The sequence below is a fragment of the Onychomys torridus genome, chromosome 11 (assembly GCF_903995425.1).
Source record: "Onychomys torridus chromosome 11, mOncTor1.1, whole genome shotgun sequence".
Classification (NCBI taxonomy): Eukaryota; Metazoa; Chordata; class Mammalia; order Rodentia; family Cricetidae; genus Onychomys; species Onychomys torridus.
This window is the reverse complement of record NC_050453.1, coordinates 16,111,789-16,132,429: the sequence shown is the minus strand read 5'-3', so window position 1 is coordinate 16,132,429 and position 20,641 is coordinate 16,111,789. Positions and strand designations below refer to the sequence as shown.

Genomic DNA, 20,641 nt, shown 5'->3' with positions numbered 1-20,641 from the left:
TACTAGAGAACACAGCAGGCAGTGTCCATGAGGAGGCCTATACTGTCTTCACTACTTGATATTACAGGACTTAGGCAGTAAGCCCTCTGCTACGGAGTGCGGTACACCCACGCTCTGAATTCACTCCAAAGTGTGCAGCGTAATGGAGAGTCTGTGAGAGGAGGTGTGTGGCGTTTGAGACCAAGGATTGACTTGCTTTGACTACACAAACTTCAAGCTGCTCTCTCCTCAATAAATTGTGTGTGTGTGTGTGTGTGTGTGTGTGTGTATGTATGTCATTGCTATCATTACCAAAAAATAACAAATGAGGTTATTATCTGCTAACTTTAAAATGCAAAGTCCTCAACTGTAAACCAAACAAGAATATTGTGGTAGCCAGGTAATGATGGCCATCGCCATTGGGAGGTCAGGCAGGTAGCCAGGCTGGGCTGCAGAGCAAATTCAAGGGCAGCCAGGGCTACACAGAGAAACCACGGGGGGGGGGGGGGGGGGGTAATTGTGAAAAGAATGGTGAAGCTAGATTACTTCCCCACCTCCCCACCCCAACCACAGTCTGGAGTCAAGCACAAAATCAACCTACCTATCACAGAGTCCTTACCCCCAGTGCATGGTGGGAATCCGGTTTGTGTTGATGGAATACAAATCCTATGAATACACATGTATGCTATACAATTCTAGAAATAGCAAATCACCTTACATTGATACTGTGCTTCCAGACTTCCAAAACACACACATAAACTGTTGCATCTACACATAGGTGGTGAATTATATTTGTCCGCGCAACCACTACACGGCGAAGCACACCGTGAACCCTCCGTAACTTAACGCTGCTAAGAGAACATTGTTTGCATCTGTAGTCTGCTCTCTTGTTACACTGTAATTCTCATCTGATCGGCTCTTTAAGGATGTCATTCTTATTCATCTTCCCGTGTCTAAGCCACACAAAACCCGGACCATCAAAGTGCACCAAAAACAGCAGGCTTCTCCCTCCTTCCGCAACACTGGTCAGGTGGGGCCTCAGTTCTGAACCAGACGTACACACCCCAGCTCCTTCCCACACCCACCCACCCTTGCCACTTCTGATTTCCACAACCGATGAAGCTCGTTGCACAAGGTATGGATATGTTTTGTTCCCTAGCAAAATTATCTACTGCCCAACGCTTCTCTTTCATCTGCACCACTGGCTCCCCCAAATCCTGCCGCAGCCTGGAGCGCTGCAGGCACCCCACAGAGCCGACCCCGAGAGGTCCACAGACACCCGCAAAGCCATGCACCCCGGGTTCGGGCTCCCTACGTACCCCAGGAGACAGCGATCACAGACTACGCCACGACTCCCCTTGCACACAGTGTACGCCAAAGGGTCAGAGCGGAAGAGCAGCTCCCCGGGGCGCAGTGGGACCACAGCACGCAGCCCATTTCCCCGGTCGGCGGTCTTGAACTTTTCCACCTTCAGTGGCTCCATCCTTCCACAGATCTGCACCTCAGACCCGCACAGCGTCCCTCAGCTCGAGTCTCGTGTTTTCTGACTGCGCGCCTGCGTCCTGCGCTTGCGTACGCCAGGGGGCGGGGACGAACGCTGGCAGGTCCTGTGAGCATGCGCAGAAGGGCCTACTACAACCTGAGTTGGAGTGCTGTCTTCCCGGATTTTATAGTGCGATTTCTTTCTTCTTTTGAGACAGTCTCAGTGTGTGTAGCATATGCTGTTCTGGAACATATTGACCAAGGATCCTCTCTCTTTAGACCTCAAACTCACTGGGCTTTGCCTGCCTCAGCCTCCTCAGTTCTGGAATTCAGGGTGCTCTCCACCACGCCCTACTTATTATGCTAATTTTAATGCATAGAGAAAAGTTGATAGGATCATGGTCCTGACCTGCATATTCACCACCTAGATGAACAATTCTTAGCATTTGATGTTTCGAATCACACCACCTGTATGTGTGTATGCCCATATTATTGATGAACCATTTCAGAGAAATGTTTGTCTAACCGTTTGTCTTGAACTCAGGAGGTCTTCTCCACCTCTTGAGTACCGAGATTATGGGTGTGAAATGTCCCAGCAATAGTGTCAGCACAGGGACTGTCTGACAGAGTCAGCGATTTCGGGGAGGTCTGATGCATGAACAGCTGTTACCTACACCACACCATAGAATTTTTTTTTTAAGACAGGGTCTCTCTTTTATGTAGCTCTGGCTGTCCTGGAACTCTCTGTGTAGACCAGGCAGGTCCTGAACTCACAGAGATCCACCTACCACTGCCTTGAGGGTTGAGATTAAAGGTGTGCCCTATCAGGCCTGCCCACCAAAGGATCTTGTACACACTTCTCCAGGCCTTCTGGCAATCCCGGAGACCCACAAATTGAAGACTAGCCTAAGTAACAGAGAAATCCTGTTCAAAGTTGTTTTTTTTTTTTTTTTTTTTGAGCTGAGGATCGAACCCAGGGCCTTACGCTTGCTAGGCAAGCGCTCTACCACTGAGCTAAATCCCCAACCCTATTTTTTTTATTAGTGATTTCTTACTTTAATTCGAATACTCTGTTGATTTGTTTATGACCACATCTTGTGATGTCACCCTGGCTGACCTGCAACTCTGTGTAAAGCAGGCCAGCTTGGGATTCACAGAGATCTGCATCCTGCCCCTGCCCCTGCCCCTGTCCCTGCCCCTGCCTGATCAAAGGCATGTGCCACCATACCCAGCAGTACTCACTTTTTTAGGAAGTAAATTTTAACTTTATTTTTGAGCTAGTGTGTGTCTGTGACATGTGTCCATGAGTGTGAGTGAATGCATGCCTAGGTGTGTGTGTAGAAGTCAGAAGACAATGCTGTGGAGAGGGTCTCTCCTTCCGCTGTTAACCCCAAGCCATATCACCAGCCCTTCACTTTTTCACTTACCTGTATATCCACTGTTTTGTGATCTGGTTTGTGATTTGGATTGCTTCATCTTGTTGGGCTGGGTGCTGGGAATAGAATCCAGGACTTTGTATGTCCTGAGTTTGATTTGGTATAAGTAGTTCACTACAAATTCTTTAATGTTACTGTGTGACTTTTCTTTTTTCATTTTTTGTTTTGTTTTGTTTTTTGAGACAGAGTTTCTCTGTGTAGTTTTGTGCCTTTCCTGGAATTTACTCACAGAGATCCGCCTGCCTCTGCCTCCCAAGTGCTGGGATTAAAGGCATGGGCTACCAACACCCGGCATGACTTTTCTTAATACAGTGATGAAGGGAGGGGAGTCATCTCACCTTTAAAATCTCTACATGTCTGCCTCTTAGAAATGGCAGGGAAGCCACCCATGATCCCTCAGTAATAGGTAAATAATACCTGACCACATACAACAGACATGATAACATGGTTTATCCTACACACTTTTTAATATTTGATGTGATTTCTATTCTCAATCCAAACATTCACTTTTATACTTGAACCTGTATTGTTTTGTGGCCGTTTTATACCAAGGATTGATTGTACTTGCCAGACACAATTGCTCTATGGGTTAGAAGAATGCCACCTCCAACCCATGTACCATTTTACTGAGCAACAGTCTCATTATACCAAATAAATGAAAGCCAAGACTCAGATGGCTACATTTCCATCAGTGTCCACAGCACAGTAGTATTATTCACAGTAGCAAAAAGTAGAGCAAACCAAATGTTCATCTGCAGAGGTATGGAGAGAGAAAACGTGGTACCTGAACATGTAAGAATCTTATTCTGCCTTTAAAAGGAATGAAATTCTGAGCCGGCTAGATAACTCAGCAGGTAAAGTGCTTACAGCCGATTCTGACCGCCTTCATGCTGTCCCCAAGACCCACAGAGTAGAGAGAACGGACTTGCACAAGAGGGTCCTGTGGCCCCCATACACAGTCTCTCACACAAAAATAAATGTGATGAAATTGTAAGTGATGAAATCCCAACATATGTGGCATGAAAGAGAAGACTTGAAAACATGATGCGAGGTAAAACACACGGGATGCAAAGGACAAGTATGCCGGAGCAGGCCAGACAATGCAGCAGAGACCTCGCACACAATGATACGTGGGGTAGGAGCTGGGGCCGAGGGAGGAGGGTCATGGAAACAGCGAATGGGGGTGGAGTTTCTGTTCAAAACAATGAAAAAGTTAGGGAAACGCACAGTGGGACTGGACATACAATGAAATGTGTGTACTTAATTGTTATGCCCACAGATCAATAGGGAAACCAGGAATGTTAAACAAAGAGGGACTTCTTCTCAGGAGAGGGGATAAAGTACCTGTTTTCCCACCCAGAAGGCTGGGAGTAGATTATTGTTTGTTTGTTTTTTGGTTTTGGTTTTTTTTTTTTTGTTTTTGTTTTTTTGAGACAGGGTTTCTCTGTGTAGCCTTGGCTATACTGTAACTTGCTCTGTAGACCAGACTGGCCTTGAACTCGCAGAGATCTGCCCGTAGCTGTGCGGGGATTAAAGGCGTGCGCCACCTTTATGTTATCAGCCTGCTGGCATCTTGTTGCTCCTTGGCAGTGGTGGCTGGCATCTCTCCCAATTCTGTCTTTCTTCTCTCTGTATCTCTGCTTGGATTTCCAGCCTGGCTGTAAGCTTTCTTGCCATTGGCCAAAACAGCTTTATTTATTATCCAATGGGAGCCACACATATTCACAGCATACAGAAAGACATCTCACAGTACCCCATAAACCCTAATTGTTAAGTGTAATACACTATTTTATTAGCAAGAGGTAAATTAAATAGTAGCTATAAATGTTTAATATAGAATCAGACAGCAATTTGAGTAATAAACTGAGTGAACAGTTAATCAAGAATTACTGAATTATTTTAAAACTTTTCAATATACCTTCTCAGGAAGCTAAAATATTTTCTTTAAATTTTACAATAATGTAATATATATTTACTGCACATGAAACACCAGATTCTTCATTTTGTAATAATACTAAGGTTCAGTTTTGTAGCTTAAAATCATCAATCATGTTGATTTCAGTAATTCTCTTTTTTTACTCTCTTTTCAAAACTTTTTGAACATTTAATTTACTTTTATTATGGATGGTGTTTTGCCTCACATATATATCTGTGTGCCATGTTTGTGCAGTCTCTTCTGAGGTAAGAAGAGGGCATTGGATCCTGTGGGACTGGAGTTACAGAGCTGCCATGTGGGTGCTGGGAATTGAACCTGGATCCCCTGGAAGAGCAGCCAGTGCTCTTCACCAAGCAATTTCTCTGGTCCCAATTACTCTCTTCTTACGGTGATTTAAAAGTGTAAACCTGTGGCAGGCTCATATGTTTGCAGGCTTGGGCCCCAGTTAGTGGAACTGTTTGGGAAGAAGTAGGAAGACTGGACTTGTTGTAGTGGGTGTGGTCTTGTTGGAGGAGGTATGCCACTGGGGGTCGGCTGTGAGGTTTCAAAAGCCCATGCCATGCTCAGCCTCTCTCTCTCTCTCTCTCTCTCTCTCTCTCTCTCTCTCTCTCTCTCTCCTTTTCTGTATCAGCTTGTCCTATGTTCACTTTCACTCTCCAGCTTTTTCTTAGACAGAAGGCCAAGGAAAAAACTTTCAGGTCTAGAAGCTTTAGAATTTCACAAATAAACTGGGCATGACATCACACACTTGTAATCCCAGCACTTAGGAGGCAAAGGTCAGAGGAAGTCCTCACTGTAGCCAGGAAGTGAAAGAGAACAAGAGAATGGACCAAAATCCCAACATCCCTTTTGAGGGCACACTTCCAATGACTTAACTTCTTTCTATGAGCCTGCCTTCCAAAGGCTGCCTATGCTAACAGGCAGCTAGGAAAAGGTCAGAGCAACCTGTTGCTTTGTTTGGAGAGGTGTGAGTGTGCACAGCAATGTAAGTAGGACTTTCTAGCTGCTAAGAGCATTTCTTGGAAAAGTGCATGTGTGTAGCTCTAGCCAAGCAGGAACCCAGGTTGTCAAACTATTCCTAGGCTTACCCACTGTGTTGGCTAGTTTTATGCCAACTTGGCACAAGCTAGAGTCATCTGAAAGGAGAGAGCCTCAATTGAGAAAAATGCCCCCATAAAATCTGTCTATAAGGCATTTTCTTAATTAGTTATTGGTGGGGGAGGGCTCAGGCTATTATGTATGGTGCCACCCCTGGACTGGTGGTCCTAGGTTCTATAAGAAAGCAGGCTGAGCAAGCCATGAGGAGCAAGCCAGTAAGCAGCACCTCCTACCATGGCCTCTGCATCAGCTCCTGTCTCCAGGTTCCTGCCCTGCTTGAGTTCCTGTCCTAACTTACTTCAATGATGGACTATGATGTGGAAATGTAAGTCAAATAAACCCTTTCTTCCCCAACTTGCTTTTGGTTGTGGTGTTTCGTTGCAGCAATAGTAACCCTAACTAAAGCATCTACCTTGCTGAGAGATTACAGGCATGAGCCACCACTCCTGGCTGTATCATTTATTTTATTAGTGCACAATTATGGGTATTTCCCAAACAAACCAAAGTATTATTAAATACAACTGAAGGAATCTCCTCCTGGAATAATGCAAGCTTTTAGTTCTCTTAATGACTTTCAGCATCTTGATCCTATCTAGGAAAAAAAAAATGTGTGAACAGCTGTTTCATTTTCCTAGGTTGCTGTGGGATGGCTTTCTGTATGCTGTGAATGTGTTGCTCTGATTGGTTAATAAATAAAGCTGCATTGGCCTATGGCAGGGCAGGATGGAGCCAGGCGGGAAAATCCAAGGGAGACAGTGGAAGGAGAAAAGAGAGGCAGGAGAGACGCCATCCCACCATCCAGAGAGCAGCATGTAATGGCACACAGGTAAAGCCACGGAATATGTGGAGACATATAGATGAATAGAAATGGGCTGAGTTTAGTTATAAGAGCTAGCTAGCAAGAAGCTTGAGCCATAGGCCATGGCCATACAATTTGTAATAATAAAAGCCTCTGTGTGTTTACTTGGGTCTGAGCAGCTGAGGGACCAGGCTGAACACAGGAAAACTTCCAACTGCACTAGGTAAAACATTTTTCTTTTGAGCTGGGTAGTGGTGGCACACACCTTTAATCTCAGAGCCAGTTCCAGGACAGCCACAAAGAGAAACCTTGTTTCAGGGAGGAAAAAAAAAGACAGAAAAACACAATTTTTTCCTTTTAGTGTGTGTGTGTGTGTGTGTGTGTGTGCCTGCATGATTGATGCATGCTTACTCAGGGATTTGTACCAGAAAGGCATGTATGTGGAGGTCAGAAGACAATTTGGGATGTCAGTCCTGTGCCTTCCACTTGTTTGAGACAGAGTCTCCTGTAAAGCACTATGTATGCCAGGCTAGCTGCCCTGTGAGTTCCTAGGGATAAACTCACTGGCCCATCTCTCCAGCACAGAAAAACATGAGATACCAGCCCAGCTCCTCCACCTGACCTCAGGCAAAAGGCCAAGAAGTGACACCTTAGATACTTATTTGAACGATATACTAAGTTCATGAGATCTGAGGGAGCAAAATGAACAGGCTAGTCAGACATTATCATATTGAAAAAATTTTTCAGCCAGGTGGTGGTGGCACACACCTTTAACCCCAGCATTCGGGAGGCAGAGGCAAATGAATCTATGTGTTGGAGGCCAGCCTGGTCTATAGAGTGAGTTCCAGCACACCCAAGGCTGTTACACAGAGAAACCCTGTCCCCCCAAAAAAACAAATAAAAAAAAAATCAGAATCCCAGCACTGGGGGGGCAGAGGCATGCAGATCTCTATGAGAGTGTTCCAGGACAGCCAGGGCTACACAGAGAAATCTGTCTCAAGATACAAAAAAGACATTTCTCTTTTTTTAAGATGTATTTATTTATTATATATAGTGTTCTGCCTGAATGTATGCCTGCAGGCCAGAAGAGGGCACCAGATCTCATTTTAGGTGGTTGTGAGCCACCATGTGGATGCTGGGAATTGAACTCAGGACCTCTGGAAGAGCAGCAGATGCTCTTAACCTCTGAGCCATTTCTCCAGCTCCAATAAAAACATTTCTCAGAGTGTCTCAACATAGCCCAAGCTGGCTTAACTTGTTCTACTTCTCTGTCTTCCAGCACTGGAATTACCATGGGGTTATGACCACAGCTTGTTCCTTTGGGAAAGTTCTCCCCACTTCTAAATTTATTTATGTGTATGAGTATTTTTCCATATATATATATACATGCCTGGTGCCTACAGAGGTCAGGGTGTGCATCTGACCCCCTAGAATTGGAACTAGAGTAGTTAATAAGACACTATGTGGGTGCTGGGAACCAAACCCAGGTACCCTGTAAGAGCAATAATGATCTTAACCACCGAGCAATCTCTCCAGCCCCAATTCTATGGTTTTTGATGATTTCTTCTAGTTCTAGTCCTAGAACACAGAGACTGCGTGCTGGGCAAGTGCTCTACAACTGAGCTACATCCCCAGAGCCAGCAAATTATATTTGCAAGTTTTAAATACTCGATTACAGTTGATACGGCTCAACCCAGTGCACAGATCTAAAGCTGTCCCCTTTGTCACCGTCCTATTGACGTTCTTGTCCGTTTCCCCACACTGCTCACACACACCTGCTGTGCAAAGTCTCACCGCAGCCCGGTCATTTGCAGCTTTGGTCTCCTGATTCCAAGCCAGGACCTCTGCCGCTCTCCTCCATTGCTCTCTCTCCTGCGGTTGGTTGTTCACGATAGTTACTACAGATGTTGTCCTCAGGTCCTTCCTGCCACTCTGCCTGAACTGATACTGTGGTTTCTTAGCGAATACAGCCCCTGCAAGGTATGAATTTGTCATCTTTGGCCTATGTTTATAACAGCACTCATACTCGACTTCCTTTATCTAAACAAAGAACAAAATGGGTTCCCTCCCTTCACCATGCTTGACAGCATGTGCCTTTGCCTGCTAAGCTGTCTTGCCAGCTCCCCTGTTCCCTTTTCTTAAAGCTATGCTTACAGTTTTTAAAATGTATTCTTGTGTGAATGTATGTGTGTGTGTGTGTGTGTGTGTGTGTGTGTGTGTGTGTGTGTATGCCATGGCATGTATAAGGAAGTCAGAAGGCAACCTCAGTAGTCAGTCCATGTCTTTCACCTTATTTGGGGGGCGGGGTCTCATTTTCTGCTGCACTGAGGACTCCAGGCTAGCTGGCCCTTGAGCTTTCTAGAAGATTCTTCTGTCCCCCACCTCCCATCTTATCATAGGAGTACTGGGATTACAGACATGTGCCACCATGTATGATAACTATTGCATGAGTCCTGGAGCTGTAAATTTAGGTTGTAGGGTTTCTGCAGCAAGTACTTTAACCACTGAACCATCTGCCCCATCCTTAAAAGTCTGCTTAACTGTGACTCCATCCTGATAACCAATAGTGTAGGGTTTTTGGCTTGGGGGGGGGGGTTGTTTTGTTTTGTTTTGTCTTTGTTTTTCAAGACAGGGTCCTACACTAGCCCAGATGGGCTGGAACTCACCATGAAGTATTGGTGAAATTATTAAGACCACTCCACGTAGTTAAAAGGGAGGTTTATTTTGTGGTGTAACTTACAAATGAAGGAATAGGTAGGTTATAGGGTCTGGCAAAGGTATGGTGCAGTCTGGCGGTGTTCTCTGGAGAAATCTGCTCCATCTAACTCCAGTGTCCAGGGTCTGGCTACCAAGAGTTCCTTCTCCTTTGGATCCTGGGTCTTCAACTTCCTCTCTCAGCCCCGCCTTGTAGGCGTGACCATTACCGAAGCCTCAGTGTGGGTTGAATTTCTAGGCCAAGGCTGGAATGGCTACCCACTACAATGAAGCCCAAGTTTGCTTCAAATTCATAGCAATCCTCCTGTGCCAGCCTTTCAAGTAAGAAATTGTAACTGTGAGTCACCATGCCCAGCCTCTTTTGGGGGACAAGTCTTTCTATATTGTACATTGCCCAGACAGGTATGTCCAGGGCACATGTGATTCCTAGCTTCCTGAACTATAAGCCTGTGCCATCAATGTTTGTTTGTTTGGTTGGTTTTTTTGGAGACATGGTTTCTCTGTGTAGCCCTAGCTGTCCTGGAACTTGCTCTGTAGTAGACCAGCCAAGCCTTGAACTCAGAGATCCACCTGCCTCTGCCTCCAGAGTGCTGAGATTAAAGGCATGTGCCACCACCACCAGCTGATATTTGCTAGCCTGGTCTAAGTAGCAAGTCCCAAGCCATCCAGGGATACACAGTGAGACTCTGCCTCAAACAAACAAACAAACAAACAAATAAAAAACCCACAGAAACAAAACAAAAAGTATTGATGAAGGGATAGCAATGGCACAGTGGTTCAATTCTTGCTGCTCTTCTAGAGGACCCGAGTTCAGTCCCCAACGCCCATGCTAGGCAACTCCAGGCCTCTCGGGAATCTGCACATATGGCATAAACTTACACAGACATATACACAAAGATAAAAATAAAATTTTTTGTGTTTTTTTTTTTTTTTAGATAGTTTCTCTGTGTAGCTTTGGAGCCTGTCCTGGAACTCACTCTGTAGCCCAGGCTGGCCTCAAACTCACAGAGTTCCACCTGCCCCTACTTCCCAAGTACTGGGATTAAAGGAAGCCCCACCAAAATGCTTTCTTTTATAAGAGTTGCCATGGTGATGGTGTCTCTTTACAGCAGTAAAACCCTGACTAAAACAGGGTAGAATATGGCTCCCAAAGCTTAGCAACAGTGTTGATCAAGAATTGATGATTGCCAGGCAGCGGGGGTGCACGCCTTTAATCCCAGCACTTGGGAGGCGGAGGCAGGCGGATCTCTATGAGTTCAAGGCCAGCCTGAGTTACAGAGTGAGTTCCAGGACAGGCACAAAGCTACACAGAGAAACCCTGTCTCAAAAAACAAAACAAAAACAGAACTGATGGTCGCTATGTAGACTTGCTATATAGACCAGGCTGGCCTAGATTTCACAGAGATCCTCCTGCCTCTACCTTACAGTGCTGAATTAAAGGAGTGTGCCACCTTGCATTTTAAGGCCTTCATCATCAATTCTTTTTTTTTTTTTTTTTTACTTTCTCACTTTTATTTATGACAAATATTCCCGATCTCTTCTGGTCAAAAGTTCTTTGAGACAATTCCATCAGCCTTAGCCAATCAAAGAATAGGGTCATCTGATTCACCCGTCCTTCGAATGGTCCCACAAATAGCATAGATTTTAAACTGGCCATGAAACCGGCTTGTGACCCTGTCAACCTCGGCCACATTCATCTGGATGGATGCGTGGTCCTTGGCTCCAATGATGCGGTTGTTTGTGGGGCATTTCCGCAGCACGGACAGGTCCATGAACTCACCCACGTCGTTCTGCATGTCAAGGCCGTGCCTGAGCACCAGTGCTAAAGTTCAGGAGACCATAATTTTCCAGTGGTTAGTGATGTCATAAGTTATTATTACAAGGTATAACTGAGTTAAGAAAACTCAGGAAAGCCTGGTATTGATCAAGAATTGATCAAGGTGGTTGGGGATTTATCTCAGCGGTAGAGTGCTTGCCTAGCAAGCACAAGGCCCTGGGTTCGATCCTCAGCTCCAAAAAAAAAAAAAAAAGAAAAGAAAAAAGAAATGATCAAAAAAAGAATTTGTAGGCTGGAGAGATGGCTCAGAGGTTAAGGCACTGACTGCTCTTCCAGAGGTCCTGAGTTCAATTCCCAGCAACCACATGGTGGCTCACAACCATCTGTAATGAGATCTGGTGCCCTCTTCTGGCCTGCAGTCATACAGGCTGTATACATAATAAATAAATAAATCTTGAAAAAAAAAGAATTTGTAGAAGAAACAAATTAAAGAAATAGATACTAGAAAGATCAATATGAAAATGATGAAATAGTGTAAATTATACAGGTAAATTGTCATGAAATCTGGGCTGGGCTTGATGGTACACCCTTTTAATCCCAGCATTTGAAAGCATGATGCAGGTGGGTCTCTGAGTTTTAGGACAGCTTGGTTTTAGGCCAGCGAGGACTACCATAGTAAAATCAGACTCAAAAACAAACAGAAAACATAAGTGAAAGTGGTTGGTAATAAAGACCCCAGGATGTCAGGGGGCATGTCATGGTATCAAGACTCCCTGTCGTGGGTCAGGCTGGGCCCCTGGCTCTGTAACAAGTATAAAGGAGAAGAGCAAGCAGCCAAGGGTATTAAAACACTGCACTCTTGGGACAGCTAGAGGACAAAGACTTTCCAAAAGAAGTAATTGTTATCATGATCTAAAAATGCCAGCACTGGGCAGCAGACACCAGAAAGCTTGTCTGTGTAGAAAACCCTCTGCCTGGAAATCTCTCAACCATGAAAACCCTACTATGACTATCCCAGCAGGGTGTCCCTGATCATTTATGATGGATGTTGTAAGTGCCTGATCTGATTCTGTTACTTTTGCTTGTTCTCCTGATCAGGATACTCTGATGTGAGATGTTTTACTAACTGCTATTTGCTATTTGCTCTTTTTTTCCCAGACAGGATTTCTCTGTGTAGCCCTAGCTATGCTGGAGCTTGCTCTGTAGTGGACCAGGCAGGTCTCAAACTCAGAGATCCACTTGCCTTTGCCTCCCCAGTGCTAGGATTAAAGGCATACACTGCTGCTGCCTGGTTGCTATTTGTTCTTTTGCTTACTATATGCTCAATCAACTCAGTCACTCAAAATCAAATGTACAGCTATTGTACATTATTCCCCATACAAAACGGATGGATAAAGACAGAGTTAAGACATTTGAAGGTAAATCAAGGTGTAAAGCACGTGGCTGAGGAGAAGACTATGACATGAAGAATGGACCGACTATGTAATAGAGATGAATTGTATGAGGACACAGAGCACTTAGCATTTCCAACAACATTCAACTGTAAAACAATGGCAGAAGGAAATCCAGGGGAAAGTGGTTTGACCAAATGCTGCTAAGATGTAAAACTTACTTATAGGTTATTTAGGTATCAGAAATGTAGTTTTTTAAACTAAATCTCAATATGATTTTACCATTAAAGACTAGGGAGTCAAGATGCTTGGGTGAAAACCTTCTAGCTCAGAGAGATGCAGGAACAACCAGCTAAACGTCCTCCTTAGCTGGCATCTCAGAAAGAGAGCTTCCTTTCCACTGTCCCAAACCAAAAAGGCCACCAGAATAAAGTCCCTCCCTGTTATTTCCTGTGAGTCTCTCTATTCATCTTGCTGACTTCCTCCCACTTTCCATGGCTTTTTTCTGTCAACTAGTTGCTGGCTCCACCTCTTAACCTAAGGTTAATTTTATTTAATTAACACAATCTCAGTATTCACATTGTGATCAAATATCCCACAACATTTCCCCCTTTTTGTTTAAATAAAAAGGAAAGGTTTGAACTCTAACACAGTAAAACTCTATACAATAAGAACAATTATCAAGCAAGTATTACATTCACAATGCCTAGTCCATTTGTATTTGGTCACTTTGCAGAAAGTACTCTATTATCTATGCTATCTTGATGAGTCTATCTATACCTTAAGAAAAGTTTAAAGAGTCAAAACTAGAGGATTATGAGATTAATCGCAATAGAATAGTACTTTAATTTTGGTTTCTCTTCTGTCCCATACCAGGTGGCTCTTCTGACATGAGAAAGAGATTTTGGATTTTCCTTTAACAATCATGGTTGGGTTTAAAGAAAGAGAGAGCCATGATCCAACTCCAATCAGCATGAATTTTTAGTTGAAATAGGGCTACAAAAAGACCATTTGCCTTATATGTCTGTGAGAATAGCAGAAACAAACATTTGGAAAGATTTATGAAATTTTATCTGTTGGAAATATGTTATATTATTAGGCCAATTTACTCATTTTCTCTGGATGATTCATCCTTTTTCTCCAGATGTCTTATTTGTCCAGTGGTTTTCAGATTCCTCAATTGGATGCCTTCATTCTCCTGGAAAGACAAAAACAAAACACTGCCCCAATCCTAACTTCATGGAATTTCCCTTTTTGACAAGTTATATCTGATCAGATGAAAGGCATTTATTGATCTTTTAAGTTAATTTAGATTTAATGGCCATTCTACTCAGTGAACTAATGCCTCATCTAAGCAAGAGGTCTCTCCTGTTTGAATATAATTTTTTATCAATTTTTATAGTATCCATAGCTTTTCTTCTCCTGTGGAAGCAAAAGCAAAACCTCTTCCCCTACATTACACATATTCTGGTTTCCGTTCTGAGGTCAACACATCTTTAAAGTATACAGGTTGATTTAATTCAGCAGTTTTTTCTGTTACCCAATGTCTCTCTGAGACTGTCGTTCCTTTCTCATTAGCATTAAAAAATTTAAAGTTAATAAAGCATTATGCAATCTATCTCTGGGGGTCTTTATTACACCTTTCTGTTTATTAAGCATATCTTTTTAAGTGTTATTAGATCTTCCTATAACTGCTTGCCCTGTAGGTTTGGTGGTATACCTATAATATGCTTTATGCTGTAATATGCAAAAAATTGTTTAATTTTATTGGAGACATATGCTGGAGTGTTGCCAGTCTTAGTTTGTATAGGTATCCCCATAATGGCCATAAATTCTAATAAATGTGTAATTACAGAATCAGCCTTTTCAAAACTTAAAGAAGTTGCCAATTAGAATCCTAAATATGAGCCAGGTGGCAGTGGCTCACACCTTTATTCCCAGTACTTGGGAGGCAGAGCCAGGTGGATCTCTGTGAGTTCAAGACCAGCCTGGTCTACAGAGTGAGATCCAACACAGGCTCCAAAGCTACAGAGACAAACCCTGTCTTGGAAAAAAAAAAAAAGAAAGAAAGAAAAAGAAAGAATCCTGAATATATATCTGTGGTATGGTATACATATTTTACTTTTCCAAACTCTGCAACATGAAACACATCAATTTGCCAAATTTTATTTCTTTGGGTAGTACTTTTTGGGTTCCTTCATGCAGGTAGTAGAGGTTGGTATACAAAGAACAAGTAGGATATTTCTTTACAATTTCCTTGGCTTGTTGCCAAGTGATAGAAAAATCTTACTTTAATCCTTGCTTTTAACATGGTGTTCCTTCTGAGGCTTCTAGCACATTTCCTACCAATACCTGATTAATTTCATCATTACCTTCTGCTAGAGGTCCTGGTAGACCCATATAGAATCTGATATGTATTATGTACAAGGAATGATTTCAATTTCTGGTTATTTCTTGTAATTGAATAGGCAGCTAAGCCATTTGAGAATCAACTGTTCATCAGTTTCAATATGTAAAAGAACTCTTTCTGTATATTGAGAATCAGTAACTATATTAGGATGCTCTGGAAAATCTAATAATACCATGAGAACAGTATACATTTCTGACAGTTTAACAGAATCATAAGGGCTTTGAGCCACTTTAGTTAAATTTCCTGACTTATGACCTGCCTTTCCTGATTTATTTGCAACAGTATAGCATGTAAGGGCTCCAGAAATAGGTGCTGCATGTACAATATGATGAAGGATCCAATTAGTTCTCTTTATAAACTGAAGTCTCTTTCTTTTGGGATATTTGTTGCTAATCTCTCCCAATTGCCAATGTTCATTTTCTGCCAATTCAGAGGAAATTTCTGCATTAGTAAAAGGTACCACAATTTCTGCTGGGTCTATTCCTGCTAATTGATGAACTCTTAATTAATCAATTCAGAAACCTTTTCTGCATAATTCTTTAATTTGTTACTCTGTTTGTGTGGTAAAAATATCCATTCTAAGATATATTCTCTCTACATAAGAATTTCTGTAGGAGAAATGCATAGAATGTAAAATAACCACAATATAATCAAGCTCTGGATCCAAATGATCCACATGTGTATCCTGTAATTTCTTTTCTACCAAAGCCAATTCTCTCTCAGCCTCAACTGATAATTTTCTTGGAATATTAAAGTCTTTATCACCTTGTAAGGTTTGAAATAAATTACAATCCAGTTGTAGACCATAGCCAGTTAATATCTCCCAGAAATTTTTGAAAACCATTAAGAGTTCATAATTGATCTCTCCTGATTTGTATTTTCTATGTTGAATTTTTTGTAAACCTATCTTGTATCATAGGTGATTAATAGAATCTCTTTGTATTTTTTCAGGAGCAATTTGTAATCCCCAACGAGGCAAATTTTTTTCTTTACTTCTTCAAACATTTTCTCTAAGGTATTCCATTTGAATCAGCTAGTAAGATATCATCCATACTGTCTCATTACTTGGACCTAGGCAAGGTTTCCTTTACCTGTGACTTCACTTGCTTTGTTTACAATTGAGGACTTAAGGAAAGTCAAGGTAATAATCTATCCTCTTGACTACCCTGGCTTGAATATGTCAATAGTATTGTTCAGCATTATTAAATAAATGCTTGTATTGGCTATTTTAAGAGAAAAAATAGCATCTATATAATAGTACCTTAAAGATTGAGTAAACTGTTTATGAATTATTTCCAATGCTGTTTTAGAAAATATCGACACAAGGTAGGGCTACTTAGCATTCCCGTGGAAGAACTTTCCATTGATATCTTTTAACAGTCTGGGAATTATTATAAGTAGGTTCTCTGAAGGCAATTTTTTCTTTATACTGTTCTTGTAAAGGTATAGTAAAAAAGCAGACTTTTTAAAATCAATTACTATAATAGATCATCCTTTAGGTAATAGAGAAGGCAAAGGAATTCCAGGCTGTAAAGAGCCCATTGATTGAATCACCTTAGATCTGTTACCTTCTCCATTTTCCAGATTTCTTTTTAATGACAAATTAGGAGAATTTAAAGGACTGGTTGATTCTTCAATATATTGAGCATTTAGCTGCTCCTGTACCAGCTGTTCTAATGCCTGTCTGTAATTTTTCTGATGTCAAAGGCCGTTGTTCCACCCAGACAGGTTTGTCTGTCAACCATTTTAAAGGGAGGGCTGTTGGTACACTTGAAACATCTGTGCTCTGCTTTTGTACAACCTGAACAGTCATTGATTGTACTTGATAATACCTTTTAATATTTCCCCCAGAAACATATGTTAGTTCATGGTTTGTTTCTAAGATCAGAAGAATGTGAATCTGGGTTTTCCATTGCTGCAACAAATCACGTCCTCATAAATTCATTGCCATGTTAGACACATGTGGCTTTAATTTTCCTCTTTGTCTTTCTGGCCCTATACACTCGACCCAACTTGCACTTTGTTTTACCTGAGGTAAAGTTCCAATCCCTTGAAGCTGAACATTTACCCCCTGAAGAGACCAATTTGGATGCCAAGATTTTGGTTCAATTATTGTTACATCTGCCCTTGTGTTCACCAACCCCTCAATTTTAATGCCATTTATTTGTATTTTTAGCTTTGGTTTTGGATCATTTATAGAAATTTGCCAAAATACTTGTTTTATGGTCTCTTCTGAAATTTTTGTTTTATCAATTGAAGCTGCTATGTCATCCACCGCAGTATGGTTTTCCACAACAGGCAGGGGTTCTGGGGAAGCCTGCAAACCCATGGGGAGAGGGAGCTAGCTGCCTGAAAGCAGACATGGGGACATTCATCAAAAGCATGCATTGTGGGAAATGAGGGCATGGGGGCACCTAAAGGACAGAGCTGGCCAGCACTGGGCCTCTAACTCCAGTGGCGTTTGGAGCCCAGCCACCTGTGGAGTTTGGTGTCTAAGGAGTTTGGGGCCAGGAATGGGCAGCAGCCAGAGGCTAGAGGCTACAATAGGAAAACCCCAGACTCACTTAGAGGGCCTGGGGGGAGGGAGGAAAAACCAGCGGTGGTGATGATTCCAGCAGCTGCAAAGCCAGGGTTAAGTGGCTGCCTCATGATCTCATGCCCCAAGTTGGACATCAGATTAAGCATTTATCTAATTATTCTTTATAAAAAATAACTTGGGAGTCAGATATTGGGGTAAGAACCAGAATCAGAGAAGTGGTGGAGAAGCGACTAGTGACCTCTCTCTTGTTCCTCAATCTAAAAAGGGCCAAGAACCTCTCCAAGCCCTTCCCTAGTACTTCCTGTGTCTCTCTATCTGCCCTCAGTCCTCCAAAACCTCTGTGGTTAGTTTTGCCCACCCAGTAGCTAGCTCCTCCCTTTGATTCAAAGCAAACTTCATTGGCGGTCTTGGGAATGTGTGAATGTGATCCAAACATCACACAACAGACAGGAGAGCAAGATCTCATCTTGGCAACAACAAAAACTCCTGTTGGCTAGGGAGGTGGCTCAATAGAGATCACTGTACGATCATGAGGACCTGAGTTTGAATTCCCAGTACACACATGAAGCTCTGCATGGTGGTAGGAGTACAAGAGCGTGAAACACAGAGAGGAACTTCCTAGCCAGACAATCCAACCAAGTTAGGAGCTCCAGGTTCAGTGGGAATGCTCTAAAGATCTTATATCTAAAAAAATAAGCAATAGCTGGGCAGTGGTGATAGACACCTTTAATCCCAGCACTCATGAGCCAGCCTGGTCTACAAATCAAGTTCCAGGACAGCCAGAGCTGTTACATGGAGAAACCCTGTCTTCACAAACCAAAAAATAAATGTCGTTTGCCCACCACACACATGCTTAGGCACATATACCACACACACACACCCCAAAAAGGATTTCTGAAATGGGGATATATCTCAGTGATGGAGTGTTTGCCTAACATGTGTGAAGCCCTAGGATCAATCCACTATACTCAGAAAAAAAGGAGGGGGGAACACCTTGCATTTTTGTCTCGTGATGAAAGTTCATCCAAGTCTAGGAAGGGTGGTGGAGCATTTAGCTTGGATTTGATCTTCAGCACACTAAAAAATAAAAGTTCAGGCTGGATGATGGTGGTCCAGACATTTAATCCCAACAGTTGCCGGTGGGATTGAGTTCAAGGCCAGCCTAGTCTTCAGAGGAAGTTCCAGAACAGCCAGGGCTACACAGAGAAACCCTGTCTCTAAAACAAAAACAAAAACAAAACAAAACAAAAAAACCAAACAAATAAATAAAAATAAAAGTGCAGATTGGAGATGTGTTTCAGTTTTAAAACAATTGCCTCAAATATATGAGGCCCTAGAGGAAAAACAAAAACAAAAACAAAAAAGAAACAAAAACTGAAACTAGATGGTTCGTGACCTAAACGTGTGGGATTTGAAGACACTTTCTTAGAGGCAGTCCCTGAGCGGATATCCCGGGTGGCGTTTGCCTTTCGTGCCTCACCCGCCCCACACATCAAGCTTCAGCTCCTGGGTTTACCTTTGCCTATGGGCCATATGGCAGCCAGCTTTCATTGTCAACTTGACACGTTGCAGAATCACCTGGGAAGAGAGGCTCAATGAAGGACTGTCCACATCTGGTCGGCCTGTGGGTGGGCATGCCTATAGCGGACTGACAGACCCAAGGCACTGTGGGCAGCACCATTCCCGGGGGAAGAGGTCCTGAGCTGTAACAGTGGAGAATTCAAACAGGAGTGAGCATGTGTGATGTAAGTGGGTGTTGGAGGTCCCTGCCTGGATTTCTCCACAATGGTGGGCTGGAGCCTGATATTTTAAACGGAAATAAACCCTTCTATTCTAAGTTGCGTTTTGTTGGTGGATTTTATCACAGCGACAGAAATGAAATTAGCGCGGGCTTGTTTTGTCTGGCTTAGAACTGGGACATACCAAACAACTTAAAGAAATTTGAAGATGTTAAAAAAAGACTCAGAGGAGAGATAGATGGTTCAATGGCTATAAGTGCTGGCTGCTCTTCCAGAGGTTCTGAGTTCAATTCCCAGCAACCACATGGTGACTCGCTGCCATTGTGGTGGGATCTGGTGCCCTGTTCTGGCATGCAGGTATACATGCAGAGCACTCACACAAAATACAAATTAAAAAAAAAAATTAGAAATAAAAAATCCCCCTAGTTCCTAAAGCCCACTCCAGGACCCCAAAGCCTTAATTGTCTCCCCCCCCCCCATTTTAAGCAGTTTCCTTTAGGAGAGCCTGCATGCAGCCACAGAGCCAAAATGGGTTAAGAACTACCCTCTGTCCCGAGCACCCCCTTCCCCACGCCTTGCAACTTTGGGGGGATTCTCATGCTAGAACCATGGCGTTAAATGAGCAGAGGCAGCCTGTGGTAGAAAGTTGCTCTCCTGTTCTGTGGAGATCTACCTTTTGTCAGAAGAAATGAGTTTTATTTCATCAGAGTAATGTTGACTTCACCGTTGTAACAATTATGTTAAATAGACATTTGTTAACATGGGCGGTGTGTTTCAAAGTAATTAAAATAAAGAAGCAGTAAGAAAGATGTTAGGTCACTATATTAGGCAAACTGTAAGGCACAACTGCCTTACTGGCATGAAAGGAAAAATGGGTTTTCTTTGTTCCAGGTTAGACCGTTAGACTGTATATTGCCATGTGGCTCACACCATCTTCGACATCAGCTTTTGAGTTTTCTTCTTAAATAAAAAGGATATTTTTGTTGTTTGGTATTAAAAACTCAGTTAAGAAATTTAAAATGTTTTAAGTAAATTCAAAGAGTTACTACAGTTCGAGCTTGTTTTCTAAATATTTAAGAGTTAGGACAATTTGGAGTTGAGATAAAATGTTTGAGCAGGGCAGTGATAGACCATGCCTAAGTACCAGCAGAAACAGACGGATCTCCACAAGTTAGTTGTCTTATAAATTCTAGAGTTACAGTAAATAAGGTGGTGGTGGTGGTGCTCACCTTTGATGCCATAACCCAGAGACAAAGTTCAGAAAAAAACTCCTAATCTGTATGTTTGTATACTAGAAAAAACAACATACCATATTTACAGATTATTACAAAACCCTTCTA

General features: G+C 42.6%; 2 protein-coding genes across 2 annotated transcripts in view; both read right to left on the bottom strand.

The window, feature by feature from the left end:
* The window catches only part of LOC118593388 (histone-lysine N-methyltransferase SMYD3-like), a 125,744-nt gene extending 124,208 nt beyond the window's left edge, over positions 1 to 1,536 (bottom strand). Inside the window, exon 1 of the mRNA XM_036202816.1 lies at positions 1,299 to 1,536. Coding sequence (XP_036058709.1) covers positions 1,299 to 1,462 — 164 coding nt within the window. The 5' untranslated portion in view covers positions 1,463 to 1,536. The remainder of the gene's footprint in view (positions 1 to 1,298) is intronic.
* Positions 1,537 to 11,028: 9,492 nt separating this feature from the next.
* LOC118592795 (40S ribosomal protein S21-like) lies at positions 11,029 to 11,241 on the bottom strand. The gene has a single exon (XM_036201868.1). The coding sequence runs from the start codon at positions 11,239 to 11,241 to the stop codon at positions 11,029 to 11,031; it is 213 nt and encodes a 70-aa protein (XP_036057761.1).
* Positions 11,242 to 20,641: the final 9,400 nt, after the last annotated feature.

What these genes read in the sequence shown, in the direction of transcription:
- LOC118592795 (XM_036201868.1), bottom strand. Translation starts at nt 11,241, where the DNA reads ATGCAGAACGACGTGGGTGAGTTCATGGACCTGTCCGTGCTGCGGAAA.